At 38.5% G+C, this 20,235-nt stretch overlaps 1 protein-coding gene across 2 annotated transcripts in view; it reads right to left on the bottom strand.

Annotated features, from left to right (window-relative positions):
* Nucleotides 1-268: 268 nt before the first annotated feature.
* MALSU1 (mitochondrial assembly of ribosomal large subunit 1) overlaps nt 269-20,235 on the bottom strand; it is a 36,604-nt gene continuing 16,637 nt past the window's right edge. The window contains exons 4-5 of one of the 2 annotated variants that reach the window (XM_071215120.1): nt 2,978-3,111; nt 269-483 (exon numbers count right to left, since the gene is read on the bottom strand). In XM_071215120.1, the coding sequence (XP_071071221.1) occupies nt 472-483; nt 2,978-3,111 (146 nt within the window). In that variant the 3' untranslated portion in view covers nt 269-471. The remainder of the gene's footprint in view (nt 484-2,977; nt 3,112-20,235) is intronic. The other variant, XM_004461349.4, reaches the window with a different exon arrangement.

A 20,235-nucleotide genomic window follows, 5' to 3' on the forward strand; every position in this document is an offset into this window, starting at 1 on the left:
TCTTAGAATTTTGATATTACTACTGCCCTCTACTGTTACCAATGAGATACATAGTGGTGTTGAACTCCAGGAAATCCAGCTGGGATCTCTAGGAATAGCAACAACATATTAAAGTTTTGTACTGATTTTAGGTGCTAGTAGTAAGCTCATTTAGCAGCAATCTCCAGGTGTTGGCATGAGTGCCTATGAGGTAGACAAAGCCTGTGTTAACTACTGACCAACTAGATGGGATTTAGAAGCTAGATTTTCAGAGAAGTAACTCAAAATCTGAAATGACTAAAGCAGTTCACGTCATTTATTCACACTTGAAGTCCACTGGAGTCGGGGATAAGGTGTTGTCTTCTATACCAAGAATGAAGTCTTCAGGTAATGTCTCAGGTGGTATCTGAGCTAACTGGTCATCATAAGAACGCAGGGTCCATAATTTCTCTAATTCATAGGTTTCTCTGGTTTCTGGAAGCATCAAATGAATCACCATGCTGCCTATTGGGGACAGATAAGAATTACAATGAAGGCTTTCATTTGCATATATTCTTGAGATTTCACTATGCTTCAGCTAGTCTAACACTAGGAACTAGAGTAGTGCTTCTCAAAGTGTGGTATTAGCAAGTCCCCATATTGGCAAAACCTGGGAACTTGTTAGAAGTGCAAATTATGGTTGTGGGCCTAACTCTAGACAAATATCATAGAAGTAACACTTGCCTTTCTCAGTCCACCATAGAGGAACTACAAAATGTCTATATGTAACATTACTGCTGATGTTAACATTATCCAAGTGATTAAAGGTGGTGGTTATTAGGTTTCTCTTAGGAGTCAATTCTCCCTGGGCCAGTTTTGCACATCTTTTGAGCAAAGCATTGGTGGTCCTTTGTTCTAGACTGTATGGCCGAAAACTTGGGATAAACCCAGAAGCTCAAATTCCAAACAGAATAAACTTTAGATCCACACCAGACACATTATCCTCAAACTTTTGAATGCTGGAAACAGAATCCTGGAAGATGCAAGAGACGGGGAGAGAAAAGGAATGTATCATGTGCAAGGAAGATTAAATGCTGATTTCTCATCAGAAATCATGGTGCTAAAAAGGCATTGGGATGACATATTAGAAGTGCTAAAAGAAAGTAACTGCCAACAAAGAATTCTGTATCTGGCAAAACTGTCTTTCACAAATGAGGAAGAGCTTAAGACCGCCTGGGATAAACAAAAACTGAAGGAGTACATCACCACTAGATTTTCCCTACAAGCAATGATAAAGGGGAGTGCTTCAGATTCAAAGGAAAAGATGGTAGATTGAAGCTGCAAAAAGAAAAAGATCTTGGTAAAATTAACTACATTGGGTAAATGCCAGTTATGTATTTTTTTAGTTTGTAACTCCATTTTTTTAATTCTTAGAGTACCTAAACCACAAATGCATAAAAAGTAATTAAAAAAATGTAATTATCACAAGAATCACAAAGATGGGGGAGTGATGGGATACAGGAATATTGTATATGCTATTGAAGCTAAGTTAGAATGAAATCAAATGAGCTTGTTACAGATTAGGCTTTTTAAAAATATTTTTATTTTTAAAAGATACTTAGATTACAGAAAATGTTACATAAAAATATAAGTAGGTTGCATTATCCAGTGGCACTGGGAAACTGTCTTTTTGTTGTGTCATCTTGCTGTGTCAGCTCTCCATGTGTGTGGTGCCACTCCTGGGTGGGCTGTGCTTTTTTCACGCAGGGCGGCTCTCCTTATGGGGCACAAGGATTGGACCCCCCTACACAGGGACACCCCTGTATGGCATGGCACTCCTTGCGCGCACAGCACTGCACGTGGGCCAGCTTACCACACGGGTCAGGAGGCCCTGGGGATCAAACCCATATGGTAGGCGGACGCTCTTATCTGTTGAGCTACATCTGCTGTCCTGGAGTAGACTTTAAAGTGTAAAAATATTACAAGGGACAAAGAAGGACAGTATATATTGGATCAGTTCGCCCAAAAGATATTAATATACCAATTGTAAATATATATGCACCTAACAAAACACCAGACTACAATGAAGCAAATACTGATGGATTTGAAAAGAAGAGTGGTTGTACACTAATAATAGGAAACTTTGACAGAGGCAGAATATTGGAATAGAAAGTTTTACAGATGGTTCCCTCCACCAGAAGAAGAAAGCTGGAAAAGGGGATTGAGAAGTCACAGGGAGTGCCAAACAAAGGGGGAGGCTATGGAGAATTCGGATCTATGAGTGAAAGTGCAAACTAGCAACCAGCGCCCATTCCTTCGCCCTGCAGCAGCTGTATAAAAACTGTGGCTGCAGAAGCATGGCCCGGGTTCCAGGAGTGGCCAGCTGGGGCCAGGGCAGGCAGAGGAAACCCCTGTCTTCTGAGCACTAGGGTTGAAGGTGGGGGAACCCTTGAAGGACCAGTGTAGGAGGATGCCAACCCTGGTTTTGGCCCTCTGGGCAGCAATGACTTCTAGTAGCCACCAGGATGTAAAAAGCCAGTGCACCTTCATTGGTTGGTATTTTTTTTTTCTTCTGTGTGTCAGCATTTCTTGGCTTGGCAGATCCCCAAGAGTCTGGCCAGTTCTGGCCTCAGTTTGGTCCTTATTTTCACCTGGCAGCAGAGGTTTCTAGCCTTCACCACCAAGATGTAAAGAGCCCATGCACTCTTTTTCATTGGTTTTCTTTCCTTTGTATATGGATGTTTCTTTTTCTAGTAGGATCCCTGAGGGACCAGTGAGAATACTAGCCTTGGTGATGGCCCTACAGGCAGCAGCAACTTCTGGCCTCGCTCTAACATCTGCTGGGATGTAAAAAGACAATGTACCTTCTTATTTAACTAGGTTTCTTCTTTGCCTTGCCTATGTGGTTTGCTATGGCAGATCCCTGAGGGGCCAGCTTGGATGCTAGCCTTGGTTTTGCTCTCTTGGCAGGAGTGGATTCAGGGCTCACACCATCTACCAGGACACAGAATCTATGTACCTTTTCTTCTATGTTGTTGGTTGGTTTCCTTTCTCTCAAAAAAATTTTTTTTTCTGGTAGATGCGAAAGGGATGAGCACAGACACTGGCCTCTGTTTTGACTTGACAGCAACAGATCTGGCTTCCCAACAGCATCTACCAAGAGACATGGAGAGGCAGTATGCTGCTTCGTATTGCTGTTAGTATTTTTTCCTTTCCCTCTCTTTTTCTTTTTTTAGACCAAAGTATTTTATTGGTACATATTAATAAGCATACAGTTCATCCAAAGTGTATAATCAATGGTATCTGGTATAATTACATAGTTTTGCATTCATCAATCGTTGGAGCATTTTCATTATTTCAATAATAATAAGTTCTTGGTCTGATGGACTGAAGAGTAGGAAAATGAGATTTCCAGAGTTACCACAACATAATATACAGGATATCCCAGTTCTCAAAAAAAATTACAGAGCAAACAAGGAGACAGTAAAGTACGGCCCAGTCACAAGAAAAAAAATTAGAAACTATTCTGGAAGAAGCTCAGTCTCTGTAATTTACTAATCAAATATCTTAGATAAACTCTCTTTAAAATAAATTTAGAGAACTAAAAACATGGGCAAAGAACTACAGGAAATCAGTACAATTATAAACAAAATGAGAATTTCAATAATGAGACAAATTATAAAGAACCAAATGGAAATGCAGGAGCTGAGAAGTACATCAGCAGAAATGAAAAAATTCAATGGAACGTTTCAACAGCAGATTGAAGAAGCAGAAGAAAGGATGAGCAATCTTAAAGAAAAAATTGACGTAGTCTAGTCTAAACAGAAAAAAGAATGGGGAAGAAAAAAACAGAGCCTGAGAAACCATCAAGCATACAAATGCCAAGCAGGTGAACCCAAAGAAATCTACTTTGAAACATTATAATCAAACTTGAATGTCAAATGGCAAGAATACTGAAAACAGCAAGAGGAAGCTAACACATGACAAGCAACGGGGATCCTTCATAAGACTAGTATCCAGTTTCTCATTAGAAACCAAGAGGCCAGAAGACACTGGGGGGACCCTAAAGAGCTGAAATAAAATAATTATCTAAGAATACTAGATCTGGCAAAGCTGTCCTAAATGAGAGAGAAATAAGGATATTTTTGGGGTAGACAAAAACAGAGTTTACCACTAGGCCTGCCTTAAAAAAGGTAAAGAGTCCTTCAGGTTGAAAGAAAAGGACAAGTAACTAAGCTGAAGAAATAAAAAGACCTCTGATGTTGGTGACAATATGGGTAAATATAAATGCCAGTAATATTACATTTTTCATTTGTAATAACTGTCTTATATAGCTTAAATTACAAATGCACAAAAAATAAGCACAAACCCTTGTTACTAGGTACACAGTGTTTAAAGATGTGATTTGTGACAGGAATATAAAGATGAGGGATATGGGAAAAGAATGTGTAGGCTAATGAAATTTTAAGTTGGTACCAAAACCCATTATAAGATTTAGGAGATTAAATGTAATCCCTACGGTAATCATAAACATTTTTAAAAATCTATAGAAAAGGAACGGAGAACTTTGCATGTTGACCTTGTATCCTGCTACTTTGCTGAACTCGTTTATTAGTTCTGGCATAGACATTTCAGAATTTTCTAAATAGAGGATTATGTCATCTGCAAATAGTAAGAATTTTACTTTCTATTTTCCTATTTGGATGCCTTTTACTTATTTATTCATTTTCTTGTCTAATTGCTCTAGCTAGAACTTTTAGCACAATGTTGGATAACAGTGGTGACAGTGAGCATCCTTGTCTTGTTCTCCTAATCTTAACGAGGGAAAGCTTTCAACTATTCCCACTGAGTATGATGTTGGCTGTGAGTTTTTCATATATGCCCTTTATCATACTGAATGTTTATATACACTATTGATGAGCAATGTAAAGAGGAAGTCAGAAAAAAAATTCCATTTATAATAGCAAGCAGAAGAATAAAATATTTAGTAGTAACTTAACCAAGGACATAAAGGACCTATATTCAGAAAACAACAAAACATTGCTAAAAGAAACTTAAGGAGACCTAAATAAATGGAAAGACATTCTGTGTTGATGGACTAGAAACATTCAGATATCCATTCTACCCAAACTGATTTACAGATTCAATGCAATCCCAATAAAAATCCCAACAGCCTTTTTTGCAGATATGGAAAAGCCAATTATCAAATTTATTTGAAAGGGTAAGGGCCCCATATAGCCAAAAATGTTTTAGAAAAGACAAATTAAGTCGGAAGACTCACTTTGACTTCAAAGCATATTACTTAGCTACAGTGGTCAAAACAGCATGGTACTGGTATAAAGTTAAGTAAGACAGATTAACCAATGGAACCAAATTGAGAACTCAGAAATAGACTCTCACACATCTACGGTCAAGTGACTTTTGACAAGGTTGTCAAGCCCACTCGGCTGGACCAGAACAGTCTCTCTAGTAAACGGTGCTGGGAGACTGGATATTCATATCCAAAAGAAAGAACGAGGACCCCTATCTCACACCTTTTACAAAAACTAACTCAAAATGGATCAAGGATGTAAACATAAAAGCTACAACATTATTAGAACTCCTGGAAGAAAATGGAGGGAAACATCTTCATGATCTTGTGACAGCCAGTAGTTGTAGTTTCTTAAACCTTACACCAAAGCACAGGCAATTAAAGAAAAAAACATAAATGGGATCTCCTCAAAATTAAACCTTTTGTGCTTCAAAAGACTTGTCAAGAAGTCTTTTTAAAAGCAACTTCTTGCTTTTAAAAAGGCAACCTATGCAATTAGAGAAAATATTTGGAAGCCACATATCCAGCAAGGGTTTGATATCCGAGATCATACAACTCCATGATAAAAGGACACGCAGGGGAGTGGATGTGGCTCAAGCAATTGAGTGCCTGCTTCCCACATGGGAGGTCCCAGGTTGACTCCTTGTGCCTCCTAAAAAAACCAAAGGCAAACAATAAGCAAACAAATGAAAAACTCAGGGGAACTCAAGTGGCTCAGTGGTTGAGCACTGGTTTCCCATACGAGAGGTCCCTGGTATCTCAAGGGAAAAAAAAAAAGGCACCCCAATTAAAAAATGGGCAAAATACTTAAAAAGACATTTTCCCACACATTAGAGAATGGCTATTACTTAAAAAACAGAAAACTATAAGTGCTGGAGAGGATGTAGAGAAATAGAAACACTCCACTGTGGGTGGGAATGTAGAATAGGGTAGCCTCTGTGGAATACAGTTTGGTGGTACCTCAAGAAGCTGATATGACCCAGCAATCCCATTACTAGAATATATTGAAAAGAACTGAAAGCAAGGACCTGCATAGACATTTGCACACCAACGTTGATAACAGCATAATTCACAATTGCTAAAATAAGGAAACAGCCTAAGTGTCCATCAACCAGTGAATGTATAAACAAAATTTGGTGTATGCATACAATGGAATACTATTCAGAAATGAAATCAGAAAGCGTATGACAACATGGGTAAACCCTGAGGACATTATGTTCAGTAAAATAAGCCAGACACAAAATGGACAAATATTGTATGGTCTTTCTTTTATGAACTAAATATAATGAGTAAACTCACAGAGGTAAACTCTAGAGTATAAGCTAGTAGGAGACAATGTGGGTTGAGAATGAGAGCTGATGTTAAATGTATTTAGAATTTTTATAAAGTTCATTTTTAAAGTTTTGGAATGAATAGAGTTGATGGTAACAGAGTGAATAAAACTGCTAATTTAGAAATGTGATTGTGGCTGAAAGGGATAGTCTGCAAGATATAAATGTCAATTTAAATAAGCCAGAGAATAATCTAGGGACTGTAACAGTGATTTCAATGGTGGATGAAGACTGGTTAACAGTATAAATTTAAGAATGTTCCTTTTTACAAAATGTTAAGAATATGGTGATACATAGGGAAATTACTACTAATGTAACTTATGGATGATAGTTAATATTGTAATATTTTTGCAACAATGGCAAAGAAGATTTGAATTATACGGGACAACAAGAGGTGGTTTAAGGGGGAATGGGACTTTTCCTTTTGGAGTAATGAAAACATTCTAAAACTGACTGGGGATGATAGCACTACTCTGTGATGAAAATGAGAGCCACTGAGTGTACACTTTGAACTATATAAAGTATAGGACTATATAACACAGGAACTCAGTGGTGGAGAATAGACTGTGGTTTAGCAGGACAAGTAGGAAAATGTTCTCTCATGAATTATAACAAATGTATAATACGCAGTGTGAATAATCAGGTGGGTAGGGAGGCAAATACACCAAATATAGGCACAGTTTGTCACAAATATGCAAGGTACTGGCCGTGGGGTGATGTAAGGGAGCCCAGTATGATGATCTGCATGTTTGTTTTATAAGCTAACACTTTTTACTATACACTTATTGTTTTATAAGTGTGTAATTATGTTCATGTATGAATGATATACTTCACTAAAATTTTTTTAATGAAAAAAAAAAAGACAGGCGGCAGACTTGGCCCAATGGTTAGGGCATCCATCTACCACATGGGAGGTCCGCGCTTGAAACCCCGGGCCTCCTTGACCCGTGTGCAGCTGGCCCATGTGCAGTGCTGATGCACGCAAGGAGTGCCCTGCCATGCCAGGGTGTCCCTGCGTAGGGGAGCCCCACACGCAAGGAGTGTGCTCCATAAGGAGAGCCGCTCAGCGCAAAAGAAAGTGCAGCCTGCCCAGGAATGGTGCCGCACACACGGAGAGCTGACACAACAAGAAGACACAACAAAAAAGAAACACAGATTCCCGTGCCGCTGACAACAACAGAAGCAGACAAAGAAGACAACACAGCAAATAGACACAGAGAACAGACAGCTGGGGGGGGAGGGTTTAAATAAATAAATAAATCTAAAAAGAAAAAGAAGGAGATTATATAATGATAAAAGGGTCAATTCAACAAGAAAATACAACAATTAAAAACACACACCTAACAACAGCGTCCCAAAATATAGGAAACAAACAAATAATGTGAAGAAAGTGTTACAGTAATAGGTGGAAATTTCAATACACTATGTTCAATACAAAAAATAACAAGATCAACAAGGAAAGAGAACCTGATTAACACTATAACCACAGTCATCTAATAGACATCTAGAACCTTTCACACAGCAGCAGAATACACATTCTTTTCCAGTGCACAAAGATCATTCAACAGCACAGACCATATGTTTAGCACAAGTAATTCTCAAATTTAAAAATACTGAAATCAAACAAGCTAACTTCTCTGACCACAATGTAGTGAATCTAAAAGTGAAGAAGAACTGGGAAACTTCCAAACATGGAAATTGAAAAGCACACTCAAAACAACCACTGGGTTAAAGAAGAAATTATGAGATGTTAGAAAAATATTTAGAAAGGAATGGAAACAAAGTCACAACATGCAAAAAATTGTGGAATGCAGCAAAGGACATTTATAGCAATGAAATGCCCAAATTTTAAAAAAAACAAATTAATAACCTAACTTCTGGTTCTTATGAAGAACTAGAAAAATAAGAGCAAAGTAAACTCATAGTTAGCGGAAGAAAAAGAAATAATACTAGAGTGGGGGTAAATGAAATAGAGAACAGAAAAACAATGGAGAGGAGAGCGGGACGGAGTGTGAGAGCAGGATGGAGCCCGAGCCACTGGCAGGCGGTTAGTGTCTGTCTGTCCTCATGGCCAGTGAGGGGGCTCTACTGTGAGCCAGGCTGCTAGGAGCAGGGACCCCCACCCTGCAGTCCTCCTGCAGTCCCAGGAGCACGAGGGAGAGCTGGATGCAGGGCTCACCAAGGCCCTGCCAGCTGCCTAAAAAGCATCCACTCAGCTCTCCACAAAAGACCGACATGAACCCCAGGATCGGCTGAGAGGTGACGCAATCCTGCCAGATCAGGCTGTTTTGCGAACCTACAAAGCAGGAGGTGTCTGGACGTCGATCTGGGGAGGCTGCTACAAAATAAGTGCTTCCTCATGGGAACTTACCAACAACAAGGAAACAGGATAAGAAGAACAAAGTGACAAAGACTTAACATGCAGGAAGAAACTAATTAACTGAATAAACCCATCAAGATAAAATGATGTCCAGCAACAAAAAACTATCACCATACCAATAATCAGGAAAACATGACCCAATCCACTGAACAAACGAAAAACCAAGAAGAGGAGTGGAACACCGAACAACTAATTAAAGCGCTCAAAACATGTAACATGGACCAATTAAATGAAATTAAAAAAAAGGTTAAGGATATTAAGAAAATACTGGGAAACGGACTTGGCCCAGTGGTTAGGGCGTCCGTCTACCACATGGGAGGTCCGCGGTTCAAACCCCGAGCCTCCTTGACCCGTGTGGAGCTGGCCCATGCACAGTGCTGATGCGCGCAAGGAGTGCCCTGCCACGCAGGGGTGTCCCCCGCGTAAGGGAGCCCCACGCGCAAGGAGTGCACCTGTAAAGGAGAGCCGCCCAGCGCGAAAGAAAGTGCAGCCTGCCCAGGAATGGCGCCGCCCACACTTCCCGTGCCGCAGACAACAACAGAAGCGGACAAAGAAACGACGCAGCAAAAAGACACAGAGAACAGACAACCGGGGGAGGGGAGGGGAATTAATAAATAAATAAATCTTAAAAAAAAAAATAATTCTTGGAGAATGTAGAGAAGAAATTGTAATCATACACAAAAAGATAATGGATATGACAGGGATGAACAGCACAATCCAAGAAATCAAAAATACACTCTCAGCAAATAACAGCAGATTTGAAGAGACAGAGGAAAGAAGTAGTGATTAGTGATGTGAAAGACAGTACATCTGAAATTAAACAGATAGTAGAACTGATAGACAAAAAGATAGAAAAAATCCAGCAGGGACTTAGGGACCTGAATGATAATGCAAAACACGCAAACATATGCATTATAGGCATCCCGGAAGGTGAAGAGAAGGGAAAGGGGACAGAAGTGGTTTTGGAGGAAATAATGACTGAAAACTTCCCAAACCTGCTGAGGGAGATGCATGTACATGTCCAGGAAACACAATGCACCCCAAACAGCATAAATTCCAACAGGCCTACCCCAAGACATATACTTGTCAAATTATCCAATGCACAAGACAATGAGAAAATACTAGAAGCAGCAAGAGAAAAGAGAACCGTCACATACCAAGGAGGCTCCACAAGATTAAGTGCTGATTTCTCATCTGAAACCACGGAGGCAAGAAGGTAGTGGTATGACATAGTCAAGGTACTAAAAGAAAAGAATTTCCAGCCAAGAATACTCTCTCCAGCAAACATAGCATTCAAAAGTGATGGAAAGATCAATATATTCAATATATTCACAGATAAACAGATAAACAGAAGTATGCCAACAAGAAACCTACCCTTCAAGAAATACTAAAGGGAGTTCTGCAGGAGGAAAGAAAAAACAGGAGAGACAGAGTTGGAAGAGAGTGTGAGAACAACTAAAACGACAAAAAGAGATTTTAAAAATCCAACAACAAATGACAAACACAAATCCAAAGAAAATATGGCTAATATAAGTAATTCCTTGAAAGTAATAACACTGAACGTCAATGGATTAGACTCACCTGTTAAGAGACACAGATTGGAAGATTGGATAAGGAAATATGACCCATCTATATGCTATCTACAAAAAACTCATCTTGGACCCAGGGTTTCAAGGAGATTGAAAGTGAATGGCTGGACAACAATCTTACAGGCAAACAATAACCAAAAAAGGGCAGGAGTAGCTATATTAATATTGGACAAAATAGACTTCATATGCAAAACTATTGTGAGAGACAAAGATGGACACTATATATTAGTGAAAGTGATAATCTTTAAAGAAGAAAGAACAACCATAAATATTTATGCCCCTAACAAGGGCACCTCCAAATATGTGAGGCAAACACTAAAAACTAGGAAGGAATAGATGTCTCAAAAATTATAGTGGGAGACTTTAACACAGCATTGTCACCACTGGACAGAACATCTCAAAAGAGAATAAAGCAAAGACAATGAACAATATGATAGAGGATCTGGACATCATAGATATATACAGAACACTGCACCCAAATACAGCAGGATATACAGTTCTTCTCAAGTGCACATGGATAATTCTCCACGATAGACCACATGCTAGGCTACAAAGAAAGTCTTAATGAATTCAGAAGGATTGAAATAATACAAAACAATTTCTTGGACCACAGTGGAATGAAACTAGAAATCCGCAAGGACCAGAAACCCAGATTTGGCACCAAGATATGGAAGTTAAATAACATACTCTTAGAAAAACAGTGGGTCAAGGAAGAAATCTCAACAGAAATCAATAACTACCTTGAAACTAATGAAAATATCACAACATATAAAAACTTATAGGATGCAGCGAAAGCTGTACTGTGAGGGAAATTCATATCTATAAATTCATTAAAAAAGAAGAGCTAAAATTGAAGAACTGTACAATTGGAGGAATTAGTAAAGAAACAACTAACTCCAAAGAAAGAAGAAAGAAAGAACAAAGATCAGAGCAGAACTAAATGAAATAGAAAATAAAGCGCTCGAAAAAATAAAACAAAGAGCTAGTTCTTTGAGAAGTTCAATAAAATTGACAAACCCTTAGCTAGACTAACAAAGAAAAAGAGAAGATGCAAATATACAAAATAAGAAATGAGAAAGGGATATCACCACTTACCCCACAGAAATAAAGACTATCATAAGAGGATACTTTGAAAAACTATATTCCAACAAGAACAACAATTTAGAGGAAATGGACAAATTCCTAGAAAAACATAAGCAGCCTACATTGACGAAAGAAGAAATCGATGATCTCAACAAACCAATCACAAGTAAAGAGAAAATCAGTCATTAAAAACCTCCCAACTAAGAAAAGCCCTCGGCCAGATGGTTTCACAGGTGAATTCTACAAACATTCTGGAAAGAACTAACACCAAACTTGCTTAAACTCTTCCAAAAAATCAAAATAGAAAGAACATTGCCCAACTCTTTTTATGATGCCAGCATTACCCTAATACCAAAACTAAATAAAGACACCACAAGAAAGGAAAATTAGAACAATCTCTCTAATGGACCTAGATGTGAAAATCCTCAACAAAATACTTGCTATTTGTATTCAACAACACATTAAACAAATTATACACCATGACCAAGTAGGTTTCATTCCTGGTATACTAGGATGGTTCAACATAAGAAAATCACTTAATGTAATACACCACATAAACCGATTGAAGTAAAAAAAAAACTACATGATCATATCTATAGATGCATAAAAAGCATTGGAAAAAAATACAGCACCCTTTCTTAATAAAAACACTGCAAAAGATAGGAATAGAAGGAAACTTTCTGAACATGATAAAGGGTATATATGAAAAACTCACAGTTAATATCATTTACAATGGTGAAATCCTAAAATCTTTCCCTCTAAGATCAAGAATGAGGCAAGGATGCCCACTATCACCCCTTCTATTTAATACTGTGCACTCGAGCACTGAGGCAAGAACCAGATACAAAAGGGATCCAAATTGGAAAGGAAGAAGTCAAAATTCCACTATTTGCAGACAACACAATCCTATACATAGAAAGCCCTGAGAAACTGACAACAAAGCTTCTAGAACTTATAAATGTGTCAGTAAAGTCACACACAGGTTATAAGATCAATGCAAAAAACCAGTAGCATTTCTGTGCACTGATGATGAGCAATCTGAGGAGGAAATCAAGAAACAAATACCATTTACAATAGTAAGTAAAAAAAACAAATACCTAGGAATAAATTTAAAGATGTAAAAGATTTATACACAGAAAACTACACAACACTGTTCAAAGAAATCAAAGAAGACTTAAACAAATGGAAGAATATTCCCTGTTCATGGATAGGAAGACTAAATATTATTAAGATATCTATCCTACCAAAACTGACCTACAGATTCAATGCAATTCCAATAAAAATCAACAGAGCATTTTTTAATGAACTAGAAAAACTATGAAATTTATTTGTTAAGGAAAGAGGCCCCGAAGAGCCAGACATATTGAAAAAGAAAAATGAAATTGGAGGAATCACACTACCTGACTTCAAAACATACAATAAAAGCTACAGTAGTGAAAATGGCATTGTATTGGCACAAGAATAGATACACTGACCAATGGAACCAAATTGAGAGTTCCAATATAGATTCTCATATATATAATCATCTGATATTCGACAAGGCCACCAAGCCCACTGAACTGGAGAGAATGGCCTCTTCAACCAATGGTGTCTAGAGAATTGGATATCCATATGCCAAAGAAGGAAAGAGAATTACCATCTCACACCTTATACAAAATCAACTCAAGATGGATGAAAAACCTAAATATAAAGTGCCAAGGCCATAAAGACCTTGGAAAATGATTCAGGGAATCATCTACAGGTCCTTGTAATAGGAAATGGCTTAATGAACCTCACACCCAAAGCACGAGCAGCAAAAGAAAGATTAGATAAATGGGACTTCCTCAAAATTAAAGCCTTTTGCTCCTCAAAGGAGTTTGTCAAGAAAGTGAAAAGAGAGCCTACTCGAAGGGAGAAAATATTTGGTAACCATATATATATCTGATAGGAGATTTTATATCCTGCATATATAAAGAACTCCTGTATCTCAAAAATAAAAAGACAAACAACCCATTTTAAAAATGGGCAAAAAGAACTGAAGAGATGCTTCTCCAAAGAAGAAATACAAATGGCTAAAAAGCACATGAAAAAAATGCTCAAAATCAATAGTAATTAGGGAAATGCAAATCAAAACGACAATGAGATACCATCTTAATCCCATGAGACTGGCAGCTATTAAAAAAATGGAAGATTACAGGTGCTGGAGAGGATGTGAAGGAGTGGGAACACTATCCACTGCTGGTAGGAATGCAAAAGGATCCATCCATTCTGGAGGACAGTTTGGTGGTTTCTCAAAATGTTAGCTATAGATTTGCCATATGACCCAGCAATTCCACTGCTGGGTATATATCCAGAAGACCTGAAAATATGGACACAAACTGATATATGCGCACCAATGTTCATAGCAGCATTATCCACTATTGCCAAAAGGTGGAATCAATCCAAATGCCCATCAACAGATGAATGGATATGTAAAATGTGGTATATATATACTATGAAATAATACTCAGTTATAAGAAGGAATACAGTACAAATACATGTGATAACATGGGTGAATCTTGAGGATCTTACGTAGAGAGAAGCAAGCCAGGCATTGAAAGGCAGATAATACATGACAAAACAAGCAAACCAAGCTGTCTCAGAGAGCTAGAGACTGGAAGATAGGCTTAAAAAGGAATTTGGGGGAGAGAGGAAGGTTGTGAGCTGATGTCTACATGGATGAAGTCTATGATAAGCTGGAGAGTTTGCTTTGAACCAGGCTGATCGACCACGAGGCAGCTGTGAGAGGAGAGTGCAGGGCTCCAGGGAGAAGGAAGCTGGAGTCAGGCAGAGCCAGGGCTCTGGAAACAATAAAAATCCAACAAGCACAACAGCAATCATGCTTCCCTGCTGATGCCGCAGCCCAAACCGCGCCAGGCCGGCATCCCCAGCCGTGGCACTCCTCTGCAAACAGCCACCTGGGGCTCAGGGATGACGGATGGACTGTGCTACTGCTTGTTTTTGTTTTTTTTTTTAAGATTTATTTATTTATTTAATCCCCCCCCCTCCCCGGTTGTCTGTTCTTTGTGTCTATTTGCTGCGTCTTGTTTCTTTGTCCGCTTCTGTTGTCAGCGGCACGGGAAGTGTGGGTGGCGCCATTCCTGGGTAGGCTGCACTTTCTTTCACGCTGGGCGGCTCTCCTTACAGGTGCACTTCTTGCGCGTGGGGCTCCCCTACGCAGGGGACACCCCTGTGTGGCAGGGCACTCCTAGAGCATATCAGCACTGCACATGGGCCAGCTCCACACGGGTCAAGGAGGCCCGGGGTTTGAACCGCGGACCTCCCATGTGGTAGATGGATGCCCTAACCACTGGGCCAAGTCCATTTTCCCAGCTACTGCTTGTTAAGTGAGCTTGGCCTTAATCTCCCCAAGCCACGGGCCCCTCACCTGCCTTGTGGGAATGATCATAATGCTTGCTGTGGAGTGTTGTGAGTGTATTGTTACTATTGAAATAATGAAAATTCTCTAATGATTGGGGTGATGGCTGCACAGCTATGTGATTGTGCCAAGTACCACTGATTGTACATTTTGGGTGAACTGTATGCTTTATTAAAATGTATCAATAAAATTGATTTGTTTTAAAAAAGAGAAGAAAAACAGTGGAGAGAAAAAACAAAAAAGCGATTCTTTGAGGAAAAAATCAATAAAATTAGCCAGATTGAAAAACAAAAAAGAAGTTCCAAATAACTAAAACCAAATCATTGACCTTATTGAAAACAATTATAAGAGAATTCTATAAATTCTGTACTCAATAAATTACATAATTTAGATAAAAAAGCAAAATTTCCTATAAATATACAAATTACCTAAATTGGCTCAAGAAGAAATAGAAAACCTTGACAAACCTATTAAAGGGACAGAGGTTGAAACAATAATCAGGAACCTTCTATAAAAAGTCCAAGACTTTCCACTGGTGAACTCTACAAAGCATTTAAAAAAGAATTATCAACATTCCTTCTCAAACTCTTCTAAGGAATTCAAGAGAAGGGAACACTTCTTAAGTCATTCAGTAGTTCCAGTATCACTCCTATACCAATCCCTAGTAAAAATAACAAAAAAAAAAGAAAATTACAAACCAATTTCCCTTAAGAATATAGATGTAGGTAGCCAATGTGACTCAGTGATTGACAGCTGGCTTCCCACATAGGTGGCCCCAGGTTCAATCGCCAGCCCTGGTACCTTTTAAAGTATCTATCTATCTACTGATTGATAGATATAACAATCCTTAACAAAATACTTCCAAAATGAAGCCAATAGCATATTAAAAGCACTATACGCCATGACCAAATGAGATTTAACCTAGGAATGCAAGGGTGACTCAACTAATGAAAAATAACCAACATATTACACTACATAAATGGAATGAAAGAGGAAAAAACGCACACGGTTATCGCAATAGATACTGAAAAGGCATTTGACAAAAATCCAGAACCCTTTATTGACAAAAACATTAAGTAGGAATAGAAGAAAACATTCTCAACATGATAAAGGCTGCCATTTATGAAATACCAATAACTAATATCATACTTAATAATTAAAGACTCAAAGTCTTCCCCATTAACATCAGGAATAAGACAGGGATGCCTGTTTTCACCACTGCTATTCCATATTGTACTAGAAGTTCTAATCAGAACAATTATGCAAGAAAAAAAGTTAAAATATATCCAAATTGGAAAGGAATGAGTAAAACTATTACTATTTACAGATAACATGATCTTATATATAGAAAATCCAAAGGAATTCATACGAAAAAAGCTATTAGAGCTAATAAATGAGTTAAAAATGGCAGAGCACAAGATCAACATATAAAAATCACTTGCATTCCTATATACTAACAATGAACAATCTAAAGAGACAATTAAGAAAATTTAAAAATTTTATACTATTAAAGAGTCAATTATTACCCAAGGCAAGCTACAAATCCTTATTAACATTCTAGCAGCCTCTTTACAGAAATGAAAAAATAAATAAGTAAATAAAAATCCTCAAATTCACATAGAACTTAAAGGGAACCCAAATAACAAAAACTATTATAAAAAAGATTGAAGTTGGAGGACACCCTTTACAATTTCAAATTGAATAACAAAGCTACTGTAATCAAAACTGTGTGGGGGAAGGGGACTTGGCTCAACATAGAGAGTCTGCCTACCACATGGGAGGTCCAGGATTCAAATCTAGGGCATCCTGACCCATGTGATAAGGTGGCCCATGTGCAGTGCTGATGCACGCAAGGAGTGCGTCCTGTAAGGAAAGCCACCCAGTGCGAAAAAAGTGAAGCCTGCCCAGGGTGGTGTCACACACACAGAGCGGATGCAGCAAGATGACTCAACAAAGAGAGACACAGATTCCTGATGCTGCTGACAAAGAATCCAAGCAGACACAGAAGAACACACAATGAATGGATAGAGAGAACAGACAATGGGGGGCGGGGAGCAGGGAAGGGGAGAGAAATAAATTTAAAAATCTTAAAAAAAAACAGACAAAAACGAATTGTGTGGTACTGACTTCATTAGAGAAGAGGTGGGGCCAGAAGGGAGCTGATTTATTTTTAAAGTGTAATAATGCCATAAAGATAAACAAATAGACCAATGCAACAGAACTGACAGTCTAGGAATAGACCATACATCTATGACCAACTGATTTTCAACATGGGTTATTATTACATGCAGTGAGAAAAGAACAGTTGCGTCAACAAATGGTGCTAGGAAAACCCTGCTTCACACCATATACAAAAAAATCAACTAAAAACGAATCAAGGACCTATACGATGAGAGCTAAAACTATAAAACACTTAGAAGATAACAAAGGAACAAATCTTCATGATCTGGTATTTGTCAATAGATTCTTAGATATTAAACCAAATGCATGAGCACAAATAGAAACAAGATTTGATTTCATCAAAATCAAAATCTTTTCTACATCAAAGTTATCATGAAAGTGAAAAGATGACTTACTGAATGGGAAAAACAGTTGCAAACCAGTTATCTGATAAGGGCTTAAAAACCAGGATATATAAAGAATTGCTACAATTCAGCAAAAAGAGAAACCAATTAAGAAACAGAGGATTTAAACACACATTTCTCCAAAAATAAACATTAACATATGAAAAGTAGCTCAACATTATTAGTCATTAGGGAAAAGTAGATCAAAACCACGAGGTATAACTTCACATCTACTAGAATGGCTGTTATTAAAAAAAAGAAAATAAGTGCTGATGAAGATGGGGAGAAATAAGAACCTTAGCACATTGTTGGTAGGAATGTAAAAAGGTATAGCTGATGTGGAAAACAGATTGGTGATTCCTCAAAAACTTAAACATAGAATTACCATATGGCCCAGAAGTAGAAACTCCACTTCTAGATATATAACCAAAAGAATTGGAAGCAGGGAATCAAAGTTACTTATACGGAAATGTTCATAACTATTTCACAATAGCCAAAAGGTAGAAGCAACACATCAACCACCAGCAGATTAATGAATTGACAAAATGTGGAATATACATAGAATGGAATTATGCCTTAAAAAATAATGAAGTTCAGATATAAACCAGTACATGGATGCACCTTGAAGACCTCTGGCTGAGTGAAATAAGCCAGACACAAAGGGACAATACTATCATATATTTTATTTGAAACAGCTAGAATATGCAAATTCCTAGAAACAAAGTAGAGTATATGTTACCAGGGATGGGGGGAGAGGCAGGGAAGAGGAGGAATAGGAGTTAATGCATAATGGGTTTAGGGTTTCTACTTGTTGTAATGGGAAAATTCTGGTAATGGATGGTGGTGAAGGTAGTGCAACACTGTGAATGTGGTTAATCCCACTGAATGCCTGGGAGTGGTTGAGATGCAAAAGTTTACACAATATATATATAAATATACATATATTTTAAAAGAGTGATTAAAGAGATCATGACAATTAAATGCAATATATAATCCTGGGTGGGATCTCATAAAAGAGGAGAAATGGCCTCAAAAGGGCATTTTTGGGACATATGACTATAAGATTTATGTCAATGTTAAATTTCTTGAACTGATGATAGCTGGGCTTAAGGTGACTACATACGTGAATATTCTTGGTTATAGAACATGGGCATAGAAGTAGTATGTGTTCAAACAGCATGAAATATAACCTCCTCAAATTTTTAGAAAACAGATCATTTGATGGATAGAGTTACATAGATAATATGGCAAAAATGTTAAAACTTGGTATATTTGGGTTTCTGGGTGGGGATTATGTTGGAAATCTCTGTATGACTTTTATAATATTTTTGCAATTGTCCTGTAAGTTCGAGATTAAAGGAAGTTTAGAGTTGAAAAAAAAAGTGAAAAGACAACCCACAGAATGGAAGAAAATAGGTACAAACCATGTATCAGATAAGGGTTTAACATCCAGATAATATAAAGAACACCAATCTAAAGACAGACACCCCAATTTTAAAAAAGGACATAAAATTTGAAAACACATTTTTCAAAAGAACATATATAGGGAAGCGGCTGTGGCTCAAGCAGTTGGGCTCCTGTCTACCATACGGGAGGCCCTGGGTTTGTGTCCCAGGGCCTCCTTGTGAAGGCAGGCTCACCCTCAAGTGCCGCAGAGTGCCACCTGGCCCACAGGCGCCGCGGAGAACCGACTCAGCAAGGTGACGCAACAGAAAAAAGGGAGACAAGCAAAAACATAGAAGAGTGCAGCGAATGGACACAGAGAGCAGACAGCAAGCAAGCCACAAAGGGGAAGGGGAAATAAAAATAAATACAGACACAGAAGAACACACAGCAAATGGACACAAAGAGCAAGACAGCATGCAAAAAGCCACAAGGGAGGGGGATATAATAAAAAAAAGAACATTATAAAAGGTCAATAAGTGTATGAAAAGATGTTCAACATCATTAGCCATTGAAAAACACAAATCAAAACTAGAATGAGGGAAACAGATGTGGCTCAAGCAGTTGGACTCCCGTCTACCATACAGGGGGTCCAGGGTTCGATGCCCAGGGCCTCCTGGTGAGGGCAGGCTGACCCGGGCAGCAAGCTGGCCCATATGGAGTGCCGCCCCATGTGGAGTGCCACCCCATGTGGGAGTGCCGCACTGTGCAGGAGTGCCGGCCAATGCAGAGAGCTGGCGCAGCAAGATGACACAACAAGAGACACAGGAGAGACAATAAGCAAGATACAGCAGAGCGGGGCGCTGAGGTGGCGTAGGGAAAAGGTTGCCACCCTCCCACTTCAAGAGTCTCAGAGTCAGTTCCTGGAGCTGCCCAGTGGAAATGCAAGCAGACACGGGCACACAGCGGGGTAGAGGCGGAGAGCAGACAACAGGGGCAGGGAAGAGGGGTTAAATAAAATCTTTAAAAAAAAAAACAGAACAAAACCAGAATGAAATACCATCCCACACCCTCTAGAATGGCTACAATTTTAAAAAATTAGAAAATAACAAATATTGGAAACAATGTGGAGAAACTGGGACCCTAGTGGATGGGAACGTAAAATGGCCCAGCCACTAAAGGAAGCCATATGGTTCCTCAAATAGCTGAATATAGAATTAACATTATTCCTAACATTAT

The sequence above is a fragment of the Dasypus novemcinctus genome, chromosome 5, assembly GCF_030445035.2.
Source record: "Dasypus novemcinctus isolate mDasNov1 chromosome 5, mDasNov1.1.hap2, whole genome shotgun sequence".
Classification (NCBI taxonomy): Eukaryota; Metazoa; Chordata; class Mammalia; order Cingulata; family Dasypodidae; genus Dasypus; species Dasypus novemcinctus.